The 20,750-nt window shown below is 47.1% G+C and overlaps 7 protein-coding genes across 7 annotated transcripts; 3 read left to right on the plus strand and 4 right to left on the minus strand.

Annotated features, from left to right (window-relative positions):
* Positions 1–5,092: 5,092 nt before the first annotated feature.
* On the plus strand, positions 5,093–7,468 carry A1O9_03584 (uncharacterized protein; the record flags this gene model as incomplete). The annotated part of the gene is made up of 6 exons (XM_013409148.1): positions 5,093–5,168; positions 5,276–5,330; positions 5,410–6,526; positions 6,572–6,678; positions 6,734–7,032; positions 7,092–7,468. The coding sequence occupies 6 exons, from the start codon at positions 5,093–5,095 to the stop codon at positions 7,466–7,468; spliced, it is 2,031 nt and encodes a 676-aa protein (XP_013264602.1).
* Positions 7,469–9,326: 1,858 nt separating this feature from the next.
* On the minus strand, positions 9,327–10,758 carry A1O9_03585 (uncharacterized protein; the record flags this gene model as incomplete). Its single annotated transcript, XM_013409149.1, has 4 exons — positions 9,327–9,630; positions 9,680–10,253; positions 10,323–10,414; positions 10,469–10,758. The coding sequence occupies 4 exons, from the start codon at positions 10,756–10,758 to the stop codon at positions 9,327–9,329; spliced, it is 1,260 nt and encodes a 419-aa protein (XP_013264603.1).
* A 973-nt stretch (positions 10,759–11,731) lies between these two features.
* Positions 11,732–13,224, minus strand: A1O9_03586 (uncharacterized protein; the record flags this gene model as incomplete). Its single annotated transcript, XM_013409150.1, has 6 exons — positions 11,732–12,258; positions 12,326–12,459; positions 12,507–12,770; positions 12,820–12,969; positions 13,018–13,096; positions 13,149–13,224. The coding sequence occupies 6 exons, from the start codon at positions 13,222–13,224 to the stop codon at positions 11,732–11,734; spliced, it is 1,230 nt and encodes a 409-aa protein (XP_013264604.1).
* A 237-nt stretch (positions 13,225–13,461) lies between these two features.
* Positions 13,462–14,079, minus strand: A1O9_03587 (uncharacterized protein; the record flags this gene model as incomplete). The annotated part of the gene is made up of 3 exons (XM_013409151.1): positions 13,462–13,730; positions 13,779–13,811; positions 13,884–14,079. 3 exons carry the CDS (start codon positions 14,077–14,079, stop codon positions 13,462–13,464), a joined length of 498 nt encoding a protein of 165 aa, XP_013264605.1.
* Positions 14,080–14,907: 828 nt separating this feature from the next.
* A1O9_03588 (uncharacterized protein) lies at positions 14,908–15,716 on the plus strand (the record flags this gene model as incomplete). The annotated part of the gene is made up of 2 exons (XM_013409152.1): positions 14,908–15,478; positions 15,526–15,716. The coding sequence occupies 2 exons, from the start codon at positions 14,908–14,910 to the stop codon at positions 15,714–15,716; spliced, it is 762 nt and encodes a 253-aa protein (XP_013264606.1).
* A 676-nt stretch (positions 15,717–16,392) lies between these two features.
* Positions 16,393–18,534, plus strand: A1O9_03589 (uncharacterized protein; the record flags this gene model as incomplete). The annotated part of the gene is made up of 7 exons (XM_013409153.1): positions 16,393–16,553; positions 16,613–16,722; positions 16,803–16,931; positions 16,999–17,088; positions 17,172–17,318; positions 17,377–18,050; positions 18,118–18,534. The coding sequence occupies 7 exons, from the start codon at positions 16,393–16,395 to the stop codon at positions 18,532–18,534; spliced, it is 1,728 nt and encodes a 575-aa protein (XP_013264607.1).
* Positions 18,535–18,644: 110 nt separating this feature from the next.
* Positions 18,645–20,276, minus strand: A1O9_03590 (uncharacterized protein; the record flags this gene model as incomplete). The annotated part of the gene is made up of 3 exons (XM_013409154.1): positions 18,645–19,401; positions 19,454–19,974; positions 20,028–20,276. 3 exons carry the CDS (start codon positions 20,274–20,276, stop codon positions 18,645–18,647), a joined length of 1,527 nt encoding a protein of 508 aa, XP_013264608.1.
* Between the last annotated feature and the right edge of the window lie 474 nt (positions 20,277–20,750).

Here is a 20,750-nt window from a genome sequence, read left to right on the forward strand (position 1 = left end):
CTCGCTCGCTCGTACGCCGGATTGCCGGGAAGAAGTCTCAGTAGTGGTCGTATCGTAGATAAGAGTGAGCACTGTGTGTCATGTTCAGCGATGTGTGATACGAAAGATAATAAATATGAGATTCGTACTGCAGCAGCTTCGTTCCTCCTAGAGGCAATTTCTCTGGAAATCGGCTGGCACGTTCCATTTACAAGCGAGAAGCTAGTTTTTCGGTGGTGGGCACTTCACTTCGCGCCAAAATCAAAATAGGAGAGAACAGAAAGGGCAATATTTACACACAGCGCCTCTCTCTTCAGCGTACGCTCACATCGGCCGATGTATTGGTGAGACACATACTTCATGTTGTACCGAGAGCCAGTTCTTGAATAGGCGCTTAGATGCAGATCAGGATAAACGAAACTGATAAGATATTAATATATCTGATACTGAGTACTAAACTATCCCTAGAAGGAGCGGTGAAGTGTTCATAATGTTACTATTGATTTGAAGTCTCTCTGTATGCTGTTCAACGCCATTGAGCGAGTTGAGTTGGGGATTCTAGCTGGCTCTGCTGCGAAGCTAAATGCCAAAGTATACATTGTTTGCGTGCAGGGGAATGATGGCTCATCAATTGTGCTACAAGACTGTCAAGGAATACGCGGGCTTGTACTCTTAATAACAAGAGATCTCCCAAAGGGGTGCCAAGATAGAGGTAGCATCCCCTCAACTTTTGGGGAACTGCCTACTAAGCACCATCCTGTCTTTCCCTCTTCAGTTTCATTGCCACCAATATCACGCAGTAGCCACCGAGGATCTGACAACGCCCCGCTCATCTCGACTAACCTCAGGAATCTCGCATTTGTCTCGTAAAGCCAAAATTAGTAGTGTAAAAGAACAGTGGAAGCTCTATTCCAAGGTCTTCGTTCCCTCCGGCCTGAAGTTGGAACCTGGTCATTGCCGGAACGCATCATGACATTATCCTCCCAAACCACCACGACACATCTCAAACCTAGGGAAATGCGGTGCAAGACAGGTTGCGTTTGCTGTCGCTTGCGTAAGAAGAAGTGTGATGAGACTAGGCCAATATGTCGAATGTGCCATAGGCTCGGTTTGCGTTGTTCGTGGCCTCACGCGAATGACTTTGCCTGGCCGATCAACCTGGGACTTTCTTCGAGTAAGAATCCATGCCGACAGCCAAAGGCGCGCGGTGTCTTGGCATCAAATCCGACCGCAGATTATGACAGCACTGAAGAGAGCGAGACGCTCGTCCAGAAAGACATCAGTGCAGGGCATGAATATAGAATGGTACCAACCCTATCATCAGGAATCAACAAGTTGGACGACCCATCACGTCGACTTTTAGAGTTATTCATTCGGCGCACGGCGCACCAGATTCTGGGGACTCCTGTGGTGGTATAGAATCCCCTCCGCCACGAGCTTCTTCCCATAGCACTATCAGATCGCCTAATTTTGAATGCGCTCTTATCTGTTGGTGGCTACCCCCACCTTGAGCCAAGTGGAGGCGATACCATCGAGACGAGGATTCCCCACTATGTTATTGCTATTCGGGAGTTGAAAGCTGCATTGGCAGAATGGGGTTTAGGCAGAGGTTGTAATACTGTTCGTCTGCTTTTAGCGACGTGGCTATTGTGCCTCATGAGGTTAGTAGCTCTATGTCACCAACCCTCGTGATCCTTAAGCTCGGAATCCCCCATTTAAATTGAGGAATATGGGACATCTCAATGACTCCTTGTACAGGGTATTCGAGGTAACGCGGGTGGTTCGCTTATGCATCACCTCCGAGGCTGTCGCCACTTCGCGCAGGAGATCTTGATGGAACCTCGACTACCCTTCCGACCTTGTGGGTGTCTTACTCGAATCTTATGCTTACTGTGAGCTGTGCACAAGTCTGAGAATGCTACCTGGCCACGATGACATTACAGCAGCCTGTCGATTCTCCGATGAACATCTGACTGCACTACAAACGTATCGAACATTTGGCATAATTTTTGCTGGATATATGTCGCTTTTGCGTCTCGTACCTTTCATATGCAAACTTGCAATGGATAGAAGATCCGAGCTTTCGGTAGATCAGGACTTCGACTGCCGTACAAGATATGACAATTTGAAACGGTCTATTCATGGCTGGTCTCCATCGACCGCCTTTGAATCAACAACTTCAGACACTGGCGTCAGGGTAGACAACATAGGGGATTTTCTCAAGGCTGGCAATGTGGTGAGAAAAGCCCTGATGATGTTCTTGATGTCAGCATATTACAAGGATGTGGACTACCTACGGGGAAAGATACATCCACTCGTCGAGGACACTATCGAATTCATGGCTGTGACTGTCGCGGGCTTGGCAGCCGGACATCATATATCAACATTCTCTTCTGGCTCATGTGTGTAGTTGCAACCTACTCCACCACGATGCTACAGCGCGAACGTATCTTGTCATTTATAACCAAGGATATTCCTTTGTCGAACAGAGTCATGCAAACCCTGAAATGGGTGTGGGAAGCCGACGACTCCGCCTATGGACTGCAAGGTCTCTCAGACATGGTCAAGCTTCACAACGTGGATTTTCTCTTTGGCTGAGATATGAGCGATGTGTTTTGAAGAAAAGAAATTCGAATATTAGTGCCCTTTATCCGGCTATTAGCATCATTAACCTAGCTAGAACTAGTTGAAATGGTTGAAATGGCCATGCTAGGGGAAGCGCCAGTGGCGAGTGAAGAACCAATGCTCGCGGAAGGGCCAACACCAGATGAAGAATGAAAAAGGTCCTTTTCTCCCACAGGTGCACTAAAAGCAGATGATCCTATCAACATTCAAGTGACAAAGCTCTACAGTCATTATCAACGGCACAAGAAATGGTCAAAGCTTGAGTAGAGCTTGAGTCGTCTGTAGAATAGGAGCTGCCCAAGAAGGAAATGCGATAGTGTACTTAACAATCGAATACCCATCCCTGCCGCAAGATACCTATGTTATTAACTTGTCCCTTGATCGATGCGAGTGGCCTGCTAGAAATGGCAGCCATGCCCAGGGTGGAGCTATCACAAAGACAGGCTTTTACGTGGCGGTTTAGTCAATTTCACCTCCTGAAAATAGTTAAGAATCCAAGTGATGGGATTGAAGAGTGTTCTCTTTGCACCGTGCCCTTGGCAAATCCTGATGTAGGGCAGTAGCTGGTAAGACAACAGTACCGTTACTCTCTTGAATCGCAACTTACCTCCAACACACCTCTCATATGGCATCCGCAAGGTTTGAAACAGCCGCTAATGACAAGACCCAATGGACGGAGGCAGACGAGAAATCAAGGGTACTTTAGCGTACGATATGCTAGACATTGTACCCTTGTGCTTGCAGTGAAGTTGACAATGAGTCGGCTTTGAAGAGTACTTATTACGGGATGTGCGGCGATGTGAGTCGGCAACGGAGTTAGGATTAAAGACAGCCTGAAGGGTTTTTTATTTATGGCTTCCAGAGCAAGGCGCGACGGTATATTAGTACGAAATTCAGAGCTCAATAAAGTGGTGGGAGCTTACAATAGCTCACTTAGTTGTTGTAAATTAAGATCATAATTGACTACCGTATCTGTTTAATGCAATTCGTACAGGCCTTCCGAATACTATATATGGAAATTTAGTTGACCCTGTTGTATTCCTGCTGACCCCTCCAAGGAAACGCTAGCGGTACAGTAGTACTCTCTCATCCCACCTGTGCGCGGGAAAATCTTCTCGATGTCCAATGCGCGAACTGTTGGAGGATTTGGACTGTACAATTGTACGGGCCAATCGATACAGGCAAGTCAGCGTAGTTGAGATTTCTGTCTTCTTCTACTCTATGGTCACCGTTCTGGTTTATATAGAAAATTACTAGGTAAATGGCCTCCTGGAGCCTATTTTCCATGATTCCAAAGCATTCCAAAGGCTGTAGCACTGACTTGTTGATCGTCATCACAAGGTTGCCTGCCAGCTTGTTTCATCGATAGTCATTTAGGCGCCAACACGAACTCTCCTGACAACAACACCTCGGTAGGCGACCCGGAAATGGGGCTTGTACGAGTATATGACAAATCTAAAACTAGGAACTTAGGGGACTAATTAAGAGGTATGTACCTGCCAAGCGGCGCTCAAGATCGCACAGCACTCACCCACAATTACTAAGTCAAGACTCGGGAAAAGCAACAAGGGCCTCGGGTCCGGGTCCGGGGATGGATATGGATGATGGAGAGGTCAAGATACGCCGCGGAGTAATGTCGTTTATTCGATCCAAAGACCTGACTTGTGGGGGTGGGGGCGGGGTTCTAGGGAAGTTAGCTGACAGAAACCACCGACGAGCCGAGGAGTTGTTCAGAGTAGGCTACGTCCTAGCTCCTCTAATAGGTACACACCTTCTTTACCTCTGGCGTCCGTCCAAATAAGATGTAGATTCGCTGGACCTTTTAGACTAGTTAGATAGCCGAAGTTGAAGCAAGCTGTCGGCCTGAGCTGCTTCATCAAGATTGAAATAGTGTTCAGTCCCCAGTTCCAGAGCTCACCTAGACCCTTTTGTCTTCACCAGCGCACTTAGACAACCATTCGGACAAGTTATGTACGAAAGGTTGGCAATCACAATACGAATGATGCGAATTCCGAGTGACGAAGGAACCGCCGCTAACTTGTAGTAGGATATATCAGTAACGGTTCTGCAGTGTTATAGCTCAGTTATTGGGTTATTAAGGATTATTTACAATGATCACCGAATGATTAGAAGGAGACAGTACCTTTGCTTCGACCGAGTCAGTATATTTTGTTCACCAGCGTGAGAATTTCCTCCCCCAAACGTAAGGCTCTACACTTAGCTTGCCCACTGGCGAGAGGTCCCGACCAATAAATAGTACGAGAAAATTGGAAGAACCGGGTAGGATGCCTAAAAAAGCTTCGGCCGCCTAGAATTCTTCGGATTCCTCGCTTGGTATTACTATCAATGTTTTACCTTACTTGTAGAGCAATTTAGCAACCTTTAGTCAAAACAGTTTCAGTGCTTAGGACAAGGCACTTAAGACAACTAGGACCACGCTTCAACCTTCACTCAAGTCGTTTAATATCCGTTAACCGCGGTCCTAGAAATGGCCCCCCACCTTTGCCCAATCTGCCACAACACTTTCAGCCGCAAGGAGCATCTGAGACGTCATCTAGGAACTCGTAAGTTGGATTGAACTTATCATGATCAAGCCCCCTTTTAGCAGCCGTCGTCGATATCTAGCCAATTTCTGGCTCCAGATGTAGTAAAGTGGGCTGACGACCATCAGATTCTGCCATCCGTCGGTTTGTGTGCGAGACGTGCAGCAAAGGTTTTAATCGAAGGTAATGGTGCTCCCCGCTAAAACGACAGTCGAGATCGTCTTTATATAAACAGATGACTAACCTGAAGTCTATGGATCAGAGATGCTCTTCGTCGCCACATCTACACTTGCGTCCAGTACAACAAGAACGAAGACAAGTTCTCTGAGCAGATTGTGCGCACAACCCCTAGTCAGGTCTCTACCTTGGCAGAAAGAGATGAGCTCGAAACATGTGTCAATGAACACGGTAATCTCTCGCCCACACCATCGTGGGACCATTTGATTTGCCAGTTGGAGTCAGACTCCTATCAAGAATCTATCCGTGGTGGTGCATCTCGGTCACTGGGTATATTTGTCCGGGTTGTCTCAACCTTTGCAATCACTGGGATTTTCGACCCAACCTTTGCCCTACCTGCGTCAGCCCCGCCTCATACAACAAACTTTTCTCAAGCTCAGGGCAGCCAAATGCCCACCTGGGGTCTCCCTGGCTCTGTTACCATGATGGACGCTAGTGACGCAACTGCGTCGTGCGTTTGGCCTTCGAGCCCTGGTTCGGCCAATGAAAAGTCTCTATGCCCATACTATTCATCAAATCTGAATCACGAGAGTGCCCGAATTGAAGCGCTTCGGCCCACTCAGTTCTTTACGGGAACCAGTGAGCCCTGGAGTCCTTCTCACGCACCTATGTTGTCTATAGAATATGACGATTGCTTGATGGCGAGCAATGAGATCATATCGAGACTGAGGAATGAAATCAGCCAGAAACGAATAGGTCATGCTATATATCCGCAAGAGTGGAATTCGCAACTCGAAAACGAATGTTTGATCTTGTTTGGGCCAAGTAGCCTAATGAAACTCACGGAGGAGTACTGGAGCACTTGGTACATCCACTGGCCAGTGATACACCGAGCGACCTTCCGGATCTCTCTAGCATCAGCCAGCCTCATAGCCAGCATGGTACTTCTGGCCGCTAGCTATTCATCCTATGCCAACACAAGAGAACTTGCCCGTTATTGGGCTGACGCTGTAGAAACTATAGTGTTTGCAGACGAATATTTTGGAAGCACCACCGTGTTTTCCGCTTTGAATGCGGCGTGTCTAGAAAGACGGCTGCGAGCACTGCAAGCTGGGCACGCTATGTGTATTTATCAGACATTTGAGGGTGGACCTATCGCAAAGCGAAGGGTAAGGCGAAGCCGATTCAATGAAGTTGTTGCCGTAAGTTGACTCTGCGCCTAAAAGGATATCCTAATGTGATGGTAGATGGCGCGTGAACTTGGTTTTCAAAACGGTCGACACACGGATGTTCAATACGTTACAAAGGACACATTTAATTGGAAGGAATTCATCTTGAAGGAAGAGCTCATCCGGTATGAATCTTGTAGCCTTTTCAAGACGTCCATGTGGCTAAAATATTGACCTCAGCACACTTACATATATGATTGTTCTTGACAGCGGACTTGTCATCATTTATAACACAGTTCCCAGGGTCATGGTTCCAGAGCTGCAGACGGACTTGGTTTGCCCGGAAACCTGTTTCCAGGCCGCTACTGAGTCAGAATGTCTCCAGTATCTTCTTTCCTGGGCATCACATCCACTCTGGAAGGGGCGGCGTATGTCCATTGCGGACGCGATCAAAATATTAAGTGAAACTAACCTAGACTTTCAAACACAGCAGATGTTCACACAATTTGGCGAATTGAATCTTTTTGTACTCACAGCAGGTATGATCATGGGAAACTCAGTTGAAAACGCTCATGAGCCTAGCTAATCGTGGAGTAAGCGCTTCACTCGACAATCTTCTACATACGAAATTCGATCCTTCCATTCTATCCAACTTCGGCTGTATTAAACATAATGCGTAATTGGAGGAGAATATGGACGCTCCGCAAGTTGATGAGATTCCGAGAAAATTTTGGAACTCCTGCTCAATCAACGGGCGACGAAATTACTCAACGGGAAAGGTGGAGGCAGACTGGCTTCATGAAAGACGCAATGCAATTCTGGATACTTGGACAAATTATGCTCGACAGCAAAAGAACCCGGAGTCTCGAGAAAGGCTCGAGGACTGGCGACAACAATGCTCCCAGTCAGTTTGATCAACCATATATGAGTGATCTCAAACAATATCTCAGCAAGGCTGGAGGAATTTCGACATAAAACGGAGTATATGAGAGGAAATGGTATCTTTGATGAGCAACGGCCTGAAGGTAATGGTGTGCATTAAATTCGCTCAATTCAAGGAATATTGTAGCACTATTTCACCCAGCACGCATCTAGCTCTCTTGCAATTTAATCCAGCTCTATCGCCACAAAGTGCTCTCTTATGGTTGGAAAGAGCGGAACGCGAGCTACATCGGCCTTTGCAAAGACACCGGAATATGCTGGCTGGCGCCCGAAGTCATATATACCTAGGCATCATACTCACTAGACCGCCTCATAATCGCCAGTCCACTATTAAATGATAGTCAAAAGGGGCATACCTTGAACATCGTGGAGCAGTTTCCTTATACTTTGACCTCTAGCTACCTGGAAACATTCCAAAATATTTTGCTATAGCTTAGGAATACGGGCCTGGCCTGTACCAACACCCTACCACAGTGCGCAAGGCTTTGCCCACGTGCACGGGACCCTATATTGTCTGCAATTTACCCTCATCCAACCATTGAGCGAGAGATCTCGTTGCTCCATTCCACCTCTCTTGGTAACCAAGCACAATGATCCTTCCATCTTGATATGCATGAGAGCTTCTCAAAGGAATTGTTGGTAAGTTGTTCTAGTACCACATAACGTCTCTCCGAATGCTCGGGAGCCTGGTAGTGGAGGGTGTCGTCGATAACACATGAGGTCAACACTTGAGAATTTCTCGTCAGACCCGGTGATGCTGATGACCTTAGCTCCTGGAAATTTTGTGAGTTATACCGCAATACTACCCGTTGCACATGTAGCTCCAGATACGCCACAAGTTCACCTGGCTTGGGCTTGCCGACATCGAGTATGCCGGGAACGGCTGGCAGTGCTTCACCCTGTCTTCTACCAGAAGACCGCAGTTAGCGACAGTCGCTCTTTGGAAGAGGAGATACGTTTCGTCGTTGTTATCTACCGAAAGCTATTATGACAGGCATCAGTAAGGGTGTGATGGCTTGCTTAATATGCTTAGCCAGTCCGTGAGTTTTCCCTTGAGTAGATCGATATACTCCACATCTTGTTCCTTGAGCACAGCGCGTTCAGCCCCGCCAGCTATCGATGCTGCATACGAGCCAACAGGGTGCGGATGGGACTTCAATACGCGAATAATCCCTACCGAGTAACCTCACATGTCTTCCCACTTCTGATCAGGAGAAACATAGAACGTCGTTCTATAGGTCATTGTTACCAGGGAATCAATCACCCGCCACCACTATGTTTATATACATATATCTCTCCAAGAGATCCAAACGAATTTGGTGTGCACAAGAGGCTGAGAATTAGTAGCTTAGATCCCTCATCGCGGAATCGAAGCTCAAGTAGCAGGTTTCGTACAACAACTGTCTGTCGCGTAAATCCTGCTCTTGCGGAGAGTTGTTTGCGGCTGTTTTGAACGCTGCCTCAAGTAAAATTTCATCTGTACATCGAGAATACAACAGATTGATGAGGATGAGACATCCTGATGGCTGATTTTAGGAGGGATCAATATATGATGAAAGCAGACGGAGAGTAAGCAAGCATGAAGCTCCTCGGGAATAAGTTAAGGCCATATTTGGTGTCCACATAATAACGTTGTTCGAGTAGCTATGATTCCCACCACTAATACCCCTCGGCGGCACGACTCTGCATTGTACTGAGGTTCAGCACATCTAACCACGAGAAAAAAAGATTTAGTACTCGATCTGACTGATTTCCAAAGCACCATAGGCGAGTACTATTTAAGTATCCTTTCCACACCTCCTAGACGTAATCTTCTACATTCGAGACTGTTTAATTTTAGCTGCCGAGTACTGGTCCCCGCCATCCAGTAATTTGGTGAGCTTCTTATCCCCTAGTCTAATGGTGGGATCATCTTCATCACTACAAATTCCTCAATGACCTCACGATGAGATAAAACAGGGTCAACAGAGGCATTCCAGCCCAAATTTCTTGCCTTCGTCATGCTCAATGTAAAAGGAAATGGAGGCAGCATTGCAAAGTCCAGGAATTCGAAAATTCTTTGAAGACTGTCTCCGAAGGGGTCACCTACCAAGCTATGCATCTCCGTGAGTTCTTTCCACGCCTTCTTGTTCTCGGGCCTCTGAGCCCATTGAACAAAGCTAAACTTGAATTTCATGATCGCTGTGGGGGCGAAGCTGTTTACTGTCAGCAATCAAGACCAATTAAAGCATGTCAGTGTTTTACCTCAGATTCTTTTTGAAATCCATTGAAATCTCTTGAAATCCCTCAGTGTCGGTATCTGGCAACGTGTAGTCAATTCCATACCAGCCCGCTAGTTCCAACCATAATCTGCCATAAGTGAAATAGCAAGAATCCGCTGCGTTGAATGCCGCATTTCCAGCGTGTTCATTCAACGTCAAATATTCTGAGAGGTAGCTATTGAGCCATGCACTTGACTGTATTACTTCCCGCTCCCAGGCGGCGAGATTACCAGGCCAAATGAGTTTTTCTCCTTTATATTTTTGTACTGCTGCGTACACCGCTAATGGGTATACGGAATTCATAGCTGCGTCTTCAACCGCACCTATAATGAAGGCCGGCCGGACAACATTCCACTCAACGCCAGTATTCCGAGAGTATTCAGACAACAGGTCTTCTTGCACATAATAGAAATTAGGTTCTGGAATACGTGGGTCAGACTCGAGAGCAGGCATTGCAAGCCCACCGCCGTAGTATTTCGCACCAGTCTGAAGTAGGAATCGTTTCGGTCGGATGGCTGCTAATTCGAGAGCATCAAAGCAGTTTCTTAGGAGTTGACCTGTAACTAGATTAACACCGTGGTGCTGCATTATCCTTACGTCCGGTTGAACGAAGAATAGGCTCTTACCATTGACCTTGCAAAGCTCTTGAGCGTTCGACCATAATGAAGCACCATCCCTTGGAGTCGGCTGCATATAGGCGAAAAAGAAGACAACGTCGCTGATCACTATCAGCATGTATACTTACGGCCTTAGATGAAAATTGATCACTAACGCTTGAATTTGTTCATCTCTTAAAATCCTAGCAATATCCTTTGGATCTTGTAACAGATCGGCCTGGACATACCTGACATTCTTGGATACAGGGTGATTTGCAAGCGGTGGACGTCGAGATAATGCTACCACCTGGTGCCATCTCTCCGGAGCTCGAGAAAGAGCTCGTACCATGTAATTACCAGAAATGCCATTGGCTCCGAAAACAATTGCATTCAAACCCTTCAGGGTCGGTGGGTAACAAGGTATACCGCAGTAGATTCCGCGTCTCTCAACTGTCGATTGTGCCATCTTAAGTTGGGCGTTTTTGGGAAGAGTTGTCACAGTAAAATATAGAATGGAAACCACGAATAACTAGTTGAGGCTCGAACGTACGGGAAGACTATAATGAAATAGTTTAGTTATTATCTTGATATTTAGTCTCAATGAAGCCGAACTCGACAATATATAGAGCTCTGTATGTTAGGGGTCTTAGATATTATTACCTAGGCCTGAGCCTAAGAGCAGAACCTAGGGGAGGGGGCGGGGGTGGGGGTACGAACCGAGGGTAAAAAGTCGTGCTCTATAAATCTCTAAGAAGATACTAAGTATTTAGGTCGTAAGTCTTAGCTTATACTAAAAGAAGATGGCTTTACTTTCCGAGTAGTAACCGGGTTTTGCTGCAGCCATCTAAGCTTTTTAATATAGAAAGTGCCCGGTTCTCTACGGAGCCCTAATATAGTAAGATAGTACTTTAGGCATTATATATATATAATTACTAGTCTAGATAGTTTATAGTTAGCTTCGTTAGTAATCCTATACCTATATATTAGGACATAGTCTAATAATCGATTATTCCCTTTACTATTCTAGTTAATACTCTTATATCTACTCTATTAAGGAACCCTACTTTAGTTAGAGCTACTTACAGCTCGGATCATAATAGTAATACGGGAATAATCTATACTACGAGGCTTAGTAAGGTAAGCTCTATCTACTAGCGTAATAAAACTTAGAGATATTAAATATTTTAATACTATATTTAAAGTATAAACTCCCTTATAGAAGGAGCGTCCCCTCCCTTGGGGACGCGGTCTATAACCTACATTCCTATAGAAAAGTAAGCCCTCTAGCCTCCCAGAGAACTCTCCAACCGTCCCCCGCGGGACGCTTGACTCGACCGCCCTAGGCTGTGTTCTCAGCATAGGATAGCGCATGCCTATTCACCTAGCTATTCATTTAGAACCACCTATTGCACGAGAAGTCCCCGCTCGAATGCATAGCCTCAGTGCTTAAACTGCACAGCTATTCTGTTTGTCATGAACCTCGAAACATCTCCCATCAAGAAACATCCAATGATTGAGAGTATTCCAAAAGGGATGCTTACATACCAAACATAAGCCAGGGCGCCAGAATAAGCCCACCTGCTACCTTGAACAGCTGCCGCAACTATAGCTGGAGTGACGCCGGTAATGGTAGACACATTTGCTGGATTGGTGAGAAATGTGGTGGTGAAGTTGCTAGCAGAAGACTCCGGCAGCCCAGCCTGAAGTGCATATTTAAGGACTTCAGCAGGTAACTTTGAATTTAACTTCTGCATGAAAACGTTGTAGTAAATCGAATATCCGATTGAACCACCAACAAAACGTATCGTCAATGTAAGCGCCGTCGCTGTGGCGATCAGAGAGTCTGGGCATGCAGTCATAGCGATGGTTGCGGAGGGTACAATCACACCTCCTATGCCAAAGCCAGCTATCGTGGCCAAACCAACGGCTAAACCTGCATTATCTGGAGTCACTGCAGCCATACTACCTGTGAATGCAGCTTTCGGTGGATCATTAGCGCCATGTTCAGCTCTTAGAGTCTCGTCTCGACTTACTCATCAACACACACGAGACCAGGAGGATTTCACGATTGTGTCCTTTCAAGAGCGTCAGCATGGTATTCATGACTGAGGCGCCCACGGTAATTGCAATTGAATATCCGAGTCCTTTGACACCGACTTGTATGGGACTGAGCTTGTCAGTAACATTCCCGTCAGTCCAGACGATATCACCTACTCAGGCTCGAACACAGTGCTATATGTTAGTGGCGCAAAGTTGATCATTGAGTAGAAATTCATCCCAGACACAAATGCAACCACAAGAGCGAAAGCGACGATGCGTTGACCCGCGAATAGTTCTTTCGGCACGATTGGAAATTTGGCACCTTTCCATTCCCAGACAACGAAACTGGCGATGAAAGCAGCTCCAATGAAAAGCATCGAAAGAACGTATCCACTTGTCCATGCGTGCGAAGTTCCGCCTGATTGAAGAGCAACAAGACTGAAGCAATACTTAGAAATGTACTTGAGAAGAAGCCAGTATCACTTACAACAAGATAATTCCAGAGATCGAGAGGATGGCGCCAATGTAATCAATTCTCCGAGCGAGTTCTCCCCGAGAGAGTGCCCCTTTACGCAGTATACGCGAGTCTGGGAAGTAGAAAAGGAGCACCCCGGCAAAGAATATACCGTTATAAATACTTTACTCGTGTCAGTGAGGAGCTCCTCGGAGATGGTGATAACCTCACAGTGTTATCCAGAGACCCCATCTCCAAGTGGCGTTTGCGGAAAGTAATTGAGCATATAGAACGTATGGAAAGAATGGGCCTGATATCCCCGTGTTAGCGTGGGTAAACGTGAGCTCGATCGTTAGACTCACAGATAAAGAATGTGACGCACGCCAGATATATTCCACGATTCTTGACAGGAACCAGTTCGGCAGTTCTGTTGGCCATCGTTAGTTGGGTACTCGCATTCAGTTGAGTATAAGGACTGCTAACCCCGCAAGCGCTGTGAGCTCACCAATCTGATGTCGTCCTAGTCAGTTCTATAAGAAACATTGCCAAGCTCAGATGCCATTCCAATAACAGTCCATCTGTCGAAAACACTTAATCATCAATGTGTTTAGAATCATCTTCATGACTGGTGCTTTTGGACTTTTCCACCACCAACAGAAGACTTATGAAAAGGCACTAGATGCATGAGAGAAGAGAACTTACAGCGGCTCCACCTCCAGCAATCGTCATACCGACCACTCCTGCAGCGAATGACTTAGCGGTGGCTGTAAGTATAATGCCGACCACGATCAAGGTCGAGCCAAGAATTGAAATGTTGCGCTTGCCGAACATGTCTTGTAAGTAGCCACAGAAAGGGCAAACAGCAGCCAGAGCTAGTGAGTTAGAGACCGGCAGCCAACCAACTGACGCTGCTCCCAGATCTGACGCAATATAACTGAGTGATCCTGTAAACTATCAGTCGGGTTGAGAAGGCCGTAGGCGCTTGCAAATACTACCTCCAACAAAGTAAAGAGGAATTTGTGAACCTATTTGTTGAAATGAAATGTTAATACGGCTCCCACTATGTGATGTTGGAACTGGATTTCCAGACAACTTACCAACATAGACACCGCACAGGGATATGGTTGCAATGATCTGTTTCCATGTCCAGTCAACGCGACCATCGGACTCATCACCCTGTGCTGCATGGCTCTTTTCTATCTCTACTTCGACGACCTCATGATGATTTGCAGCAGTGTGGCTTTCTTTGCGCTCGACCGTAAGCTCACGTTCTTGGTTCGGAGTGACATCCATGATTGCCTTTAGCTGTACGGGTAGCGCAGTCTCTCTTGAGATGGATGAGGATTGCTTGCACAGAGCGACCGCCTTCATCCCACGAAGGCGACTTTGGCTTACATATATGTCCACAAGCATCTTTGGATTTTGACTGGCCGCAGACCTTGGGGACACATCGTGTAGGTAGTCTTGAGCGGTCTTCTCGAAAGAGTAGAGCCCAGGCTTCGAGCACTAGGACAACCCCAGACTAGTTCAACCACCATGGCTGATATTGCTCCACATAATGTGCGGGTTCAGAATACATGCAAACGACTTTTCTAGCAAGGGCTGGAGTTGAAAGTTTGGGCCGCTGGCGAGATGCGCTTCAAAGACGACTAAGGTTGGCCGTGAGCTTACAGAAACCGTCGTGAAGGGCTACGGGGGCACTGAGTGGTGGTTTCCGTCCAATAGAATGTCGGCATGGAAGCAGAAACCGTACAGCACGAGTGTCAAGCACTTTGTAGCTCTGCGGGGGCGGTGCGAAATCGCTAGGCGTCAATTTGAGCTGACAGTGAAAGTGCTTAGAAGGCTGCAGCCACCTGGTACTGACGGTGAAAACGCTTACTCGCCTTCCCCACAGACCCTTTCCCATTTCCCCCTTTTCGCCACTCGGTTGGCTAGACCCATTTCGAAAGAAATGCTCTTCCGTATTGGCGAGTACTCGACGATGATGTTTGATTCGTGCATAGACATCACAAAAATCAAAAAGATTATCTGACATAGAAAGCCCGTTCGGTAACAGGCTTTCTCCAACTCGAGACTGAACTTCTACCTGCACAAACAACAAAATAGCGAGTCGGAGCAGCAATGGCCAACTTCGAACAGAGCAACATCGTTGTAACTGGGTCCGCCTCTGGTATTGGCCTTGCGATCACTTTGACGCTCGCAGAGCGAGGCGCAACAGTGTGGACAGTGGATCTTTCAAAAGATCCGCCGGACGCGCTCAAATCATGGATCGAGAAAGGCCGAGTTCACTTTCAAGGCAATATCGATGTTGGAGACAGAAAATCTTGTAGAGCCTACATGGAGAGTGTCGTTTCTACTGCCGGCCGTATTGACGGCTTGGTAAATAATGCTGGAATTGGCCTATACGAGGGGCCTATTGCATCAGACGAGGTGTACGATCGAATGATCAGTGTCAACATTGGCGGTACCTGGAATTATGGTACAGCAGCACTCCGTGTGATGCAGAAGCAGGAGCCAAAAGGGCCATGGAATTCGAGAGGCAATATCGTCAACATCGCTAGTGGTGCTGGGTTGAGAGGTGTGAGTCAGCTCGCCTGTTATTGTGCTACCAAGCATGCCGTCATCGGTCTGGCGCGCTCATGGCAGGAGGACTTCGGACAATACGGGATACGCATTAATGCAGTAGCTCCAGGTAAGAAACTCCATTCCCCAAATGGGATTGTGCTCACTCAACACCAGGAGCCACACAGACAGAAGCTTTTGTCAAACGAGCAGAAGAAGAGAAAGGCTTCCTTGGCACGTTGCCGAGCAACCCTCTGGGGAGATTCGCAAAGCCTGCAGAAATTGCGGCTGCCGTTGCATTTTGTCTGTCTGATGAAGCCAGTTATGTTGCAGGGGAAGTATTACAAGTCACAGGGGGCCACTGCTGAGCTATTGGAACGTTTGTATTGGTAATATTCTGCCAATCGCTGAAATCAACTCTCAGATCAGTCGTGGTTCTTAGATCTTACCGATACCAATAAGAAAAATTGGTTTATTAGATGCATCCAAAAGAAATCATTAGCTCCAATAGCAAGGTACGGCAACCATGAAAGGATAGCCGTGAACATGAGCGATCATTTCTAGATCCAGTTGTGACAAGAGGGTGTTGCTGCATTGATGACCGAAATGTCCCGTTAGCAATTGTAACAAATTAATTGGATGGTGAGCTCGGTCTAGAAACTCGCTTGTTTCTGAGGATAGTAACGAATTGTGTCGATTAGCTCGATGTTCCACTTGGAGAACGAAAATCCTGCATACGAGCCAGCTTCCGCATAACAACTGTGAGTAAGCTATGGCTGAGTGTCCCTGTGGGTCTGTAGTCCACCATGGCTGTTAACCTAGCGCGCTGAGACGGCATTCTCGGCTCCTGCTCAGTGCAAGTTCCTTCCAGAGATATCGAATGTGACCAATATTTTCCCAGTCATGCGGACATGTAGCGAGCGCTGCAAGCATAGCTGCTATCATCTCCCAATGCTTGCGTTCCTATTCCTAGGGCACATGCTGAGTTAAAAAGGAAGCCTCTCAGCGCCCACACAGCCATATGATTTTGAGAAAGCCGGAAATATGATTTCTAAGGCACCCGAGACGTACGAGATCTTCGATCAACCTCACTCTCAACCAACAAGACTCAAAATCATTCATGTCGGTGCCGGCGCGTCTGGTTTGCTCCTAGCTTATAAAGCTGAGAAGTGGTTGCAGAACTACGAGGTCATCTGTTACGAAAAGTGAGGCTTTGCAGAATTGTTGCGGGACACTGAGGAGTGAGTGCCTGACCTCTGGATAGGAACCCCGCGATTGGAGGAACCTGGTGGGAGAACAGATATCCTGGTTGTGCCTGCGACGTTCCTGCCCACACGTACACATACACATTCTGGCCCAACACAGAATGGTCAGGTAATATTCAGATTTTTCTTATAACCTCGAAATTTTAAGTAAGGAAGAATAAGGCTGACGACCTCTCGAATACGATTCAGGTTTCTATTCATACTCTGATGAAATACAGAAGTACTTCGAACGCTTTCATGAGCATCATAACCTGGCACCGTATATTCAATTAAACACCGAAGTCTTGAGCGCCACCTGGTTGGATGAGAGCTGTGAATGTGAGTTATTCGGTGTAGTTGCCCTTATCAGTCTTATCAGATTGTTCTAACTACAAGACAACCTTAGGGGAGGTCGAATTAAGGACCCGGGACAGGAAATTCACGGACCGCTGCAATGTTCTGATCAACGGTTCAGGGGTAGTGAACAAGTGGAAGTGTAAGCTCACACGGATGCGACTTCTGATATTTCTGTGTGGACAGCTTCTGGGAGACGCTCCTCTGACGCTGGAGTGCTTTTAGGGCCTGCAATTGAGGGGATCTCATCATACAAAGGAGTACTTTCACACAGCGCCAACTGGGATCCGTCGATCGACTGGGCAGGCAAAAACGTTGCGGTTTTAGGAACAGGATCCAGCTCGATACAATTGGTACCGCACCTTGCCAACGGTAAGACAGTTCGCGCAGGGGCAGCAAAGAAATTGGCAATTAAATCGTCATGTAACAGGTGCTCAAAGCTTGACGGTATTCGCAAGAAATATGACATATATCGCTCCTCAGATCGCCACAGATGAGCAGAAGATTGATGAAAGCAGCCAAAAGACAGCTGCAGCAGGCAAACATCACTACACAGAGAGCGAAAAGGAAAAATTCCGAACAGACGCCGACTTCCATCTAAAGTATCGAAAGAAATTGGAGTCAGCGTTGACTGAGATGTTTCCGCTTTTTCTTCGTGGGACAAAGCACAATCTCCAAGCGCGACAGTCGATGCGAGAGAGTATGCTTGCGAAAATCGGCCCAGGCCACGAACAGCTTAAAAGGAGATTGATTCCGGAATGGTCCCCGGGCTGCCGAAGACTGACGCCTGGGGAAGGATATCTAGAAACACTAGTCCAGGAGCACGTCAATGTCGTTCATGATGAGATCGTACGCTTCACTGAAAGTGGTCTTCTGACTACAGCAGGAAATGAGTATGACTTCGACATAGTTGTCTGCGCAACTGGGTTTGATATTGCATACACGCCACATTTCAAAATCATTGGGAGAGATGGTGTGACAATGGAGGAGGAGTGGAAAGAGACTCCCAATATCTACCTCAGCATTACAGCCCCAAAATTTCCAAATTACTTCGTGGTTAATGGTCCGACAGGAAACTGGGGACAAGGCTGTGCATTGCCATCGGTAAGTGTTCTTCTTATCTATTAGTGTTGAAGTTTACAAACCATGCTAACCGCTATCTTTCTACTAGCACGAAGTTCAGCTCGAATATGCCCTGCAATGTTGCAAGAAGATGCAGGAGGAACGCATTTGTGCTATGGAACCTCTGCAAAAACCAACCACGCAGATCAATCAGCACCTAGATGCCTGGCATAGAAAGTACAGTGTTTGGGCTGAGGAATGTAGATCGTGGTACAAGGATAACAAAACGCATGGACGGGTGTATATATGGCCAGGAAGTCTTTTGCATCACCTGAAGACACTTCGTACGCCTCGGTACGAGCACTATGATCTGCGTCACGAAAGAGATAACATGTGGGGTTTTCTCGGTTGTGGTAGGACGGATCTGGAGATTGAGCATGAAAATGGTGCCCAGGTTGATCTCGCGCCCTATATCAGAGCTGCGGATACGCCGTGGACTCTGGAAATGCCTACGACTGGGATGTAAGGCGCCTGGCTTATCATTATTTTGGCATACCATCTCTTGAGATGGGAGGCAGGTTCAAAACTGATGATTGGCACATCGGACCCAGAATTTAATCTAGATTAGGCTGTCCCTCACCAAACTTCCATAGCCACTCGTGGACTGTCCCGAATTACTTGTCGAGAAACACATTGACGGTAAGACCTCATGGTTACCTCATCAAGAGATCTAGGAACAACCCAAGAGAAGTTGTTGCCAGACCTGAGGGGTAATCCTTGAGCAATTTTCGAGTCTGCCTCACGAAGATGTGGATACCTCTTGAATAGTTCGGGGTCGACGTAAAATCTTTCTATGCCATTCTTGATTCCAAAATGACGGTACATTGCCCCAGCATATTCTCTGGTATGTAGTAACGCATGAAGGCTAGGAGCGGGTAAGTCGATTTGATGGTCTTCGCTGGTGTCCGTATTTCCCCAGAGCGACTGATTACTCTCCATGCCGAAAATGATATCACAGACACTGAGAGTAACACTCAATGGTTTCGCGTCGACCACTAATTCGGACAGATCTGCCTGTACTACATAAGCCATGCCGATATAACCACAGATCTCGTCCAGTGCAGAATCGGAGGAGTGATATTGGATGAGTTTGTTTCTCAAAAATGGGAAGATGCACCAGTCGATGACAGCGGGATGCGGAACAGCAGCCTGTAAAGGTGTTGGTGCCAGAAAAGAGGGTAGTGCAGCCAAGGTATCGGGATTAGGACATATTCTCCACGCCGTGAGTCTGGCAAGTTGTTCTTCGCCGTTTGTGTTTCTCATCCAGGGCTCCATCCATTGCCAAGCAACTTTGACGAATGTATCGACTAAAGCCGTGGCCACCTTATGAAGGCTAAAAGCATGGTAAGCTCTGGAAAACCTATAGCCCTTGCGGATGTACTCACCTCCGCACGTCTGGGGGTTGACTGTCACCAGAGTAACTCATCACAACACACATTTCATAGGCATGGATATGTTCAGAATACGCAGAGCGAGCCATGGCTTGAAGGCTGCGATACAATGGCAATTCCGTTGAGATCGGGACGCACGGCGCAGCCGGTGCTGTTTCCATCGACTCAGATCTTTCCATGTTCATGAGAGTCTCCAGCCCATCACCAATCGGCCGACCGAGAGAAGGGGAGGCTACAGTAGCTTTTGTTAGAGATAGTGCCCTCAGACTGCAATTGCCCATGGCAGGCATCACAACATTTGTAAAATTACTGATCTCATGCTGTGGCTCGGAGACGTTCGATGCGCCAGCTGACTCAGTGATGGTATTGCTTAATTCAATGTCGTACGCGCTAGCGGACGCATTGAAGGCATTGAAATGCTCATCTCGGACCTCGCCCTGTGCACTTGAATGCGAATCGCCCGTCCCCATATCAACTTGCGGTGACTGTGGTGGTGAATTATTGTCGTCCAGTCCCTATGATGTCAGCACGACCACAGTGTAAGCCTCAGAGGGTCAGTCGAGCTCACTCGCTCAGTATTTCGGTCGATTGCAACGTCGCTGATGATGTCTTTTAATGTGGCTTGGAGGCTACGAAGCTTGTACTCGCAATGAAAAAACTGCTGTCGAAGCACCTGATTCTCGCGAGCTAAAATTCTGTTACGGTCGCTCTCCGATTTGGAAAACTGGGCTAGACGCTCCTTCAGTTCAGTGATATCCGAATTTTGTCGTGCTCGGAATGCTTGCTGAGAAAGACGATTGCGCAATTTTCTGCCCATTTCGCTTAGCAGTACTCGTCCCTGTCTTGTCCATTGCACAAACCGTTTTTCCGCTGCGATGGTACTCCTTCTGACCCGTGGGTCTGGGGAGCGTATTTGATTCTGTGACGACATTGCGTAAGTCTAGCCTTCTTTCGCAAAGCAGTGAAGCGGATTGAATGGATATTAGTCCACTAAGAACATATCTAAAGCCTACGATGTACTTCTTCATTGAGTGAAGAAGTGTAAGCTAATAATAGATACAGCGTTCGAGCGGGGCTTCATGGGAAAGAGTAAGTACCTCGGTTAACCTAATGCTTAAATTGCCGATGCTAAGGTTCACTAAGGGAACTAGTATTCGCATAAGCACGTGCACAAGCACACGTGACTCTTGGCGGCGCTAGGCGGCGCTAGGGGTGAGCTAGGGGGCCCCCGGGCTAGACCTAGCTAGGCACTCGGCGCCCGGACCTAAGCCTAATTAGGCAATGGAAATTT

This window comes from Exophiala aquamarina (assembly GCF_000709125.1).
Source record: "Exophiala aquamarina CBS 119918 chromosome Unknown aczIA-supercont1.2, whole genome shotgun sequence".
NCBI classification, from domain to species: domain Eukaryota; kingdom Fungi; phylum Ascomycota; class Eurotiomycetes; order Chaetothyriales; family Herpotrichiellaceae; genus Exophiala; species Exophiala aquamarina.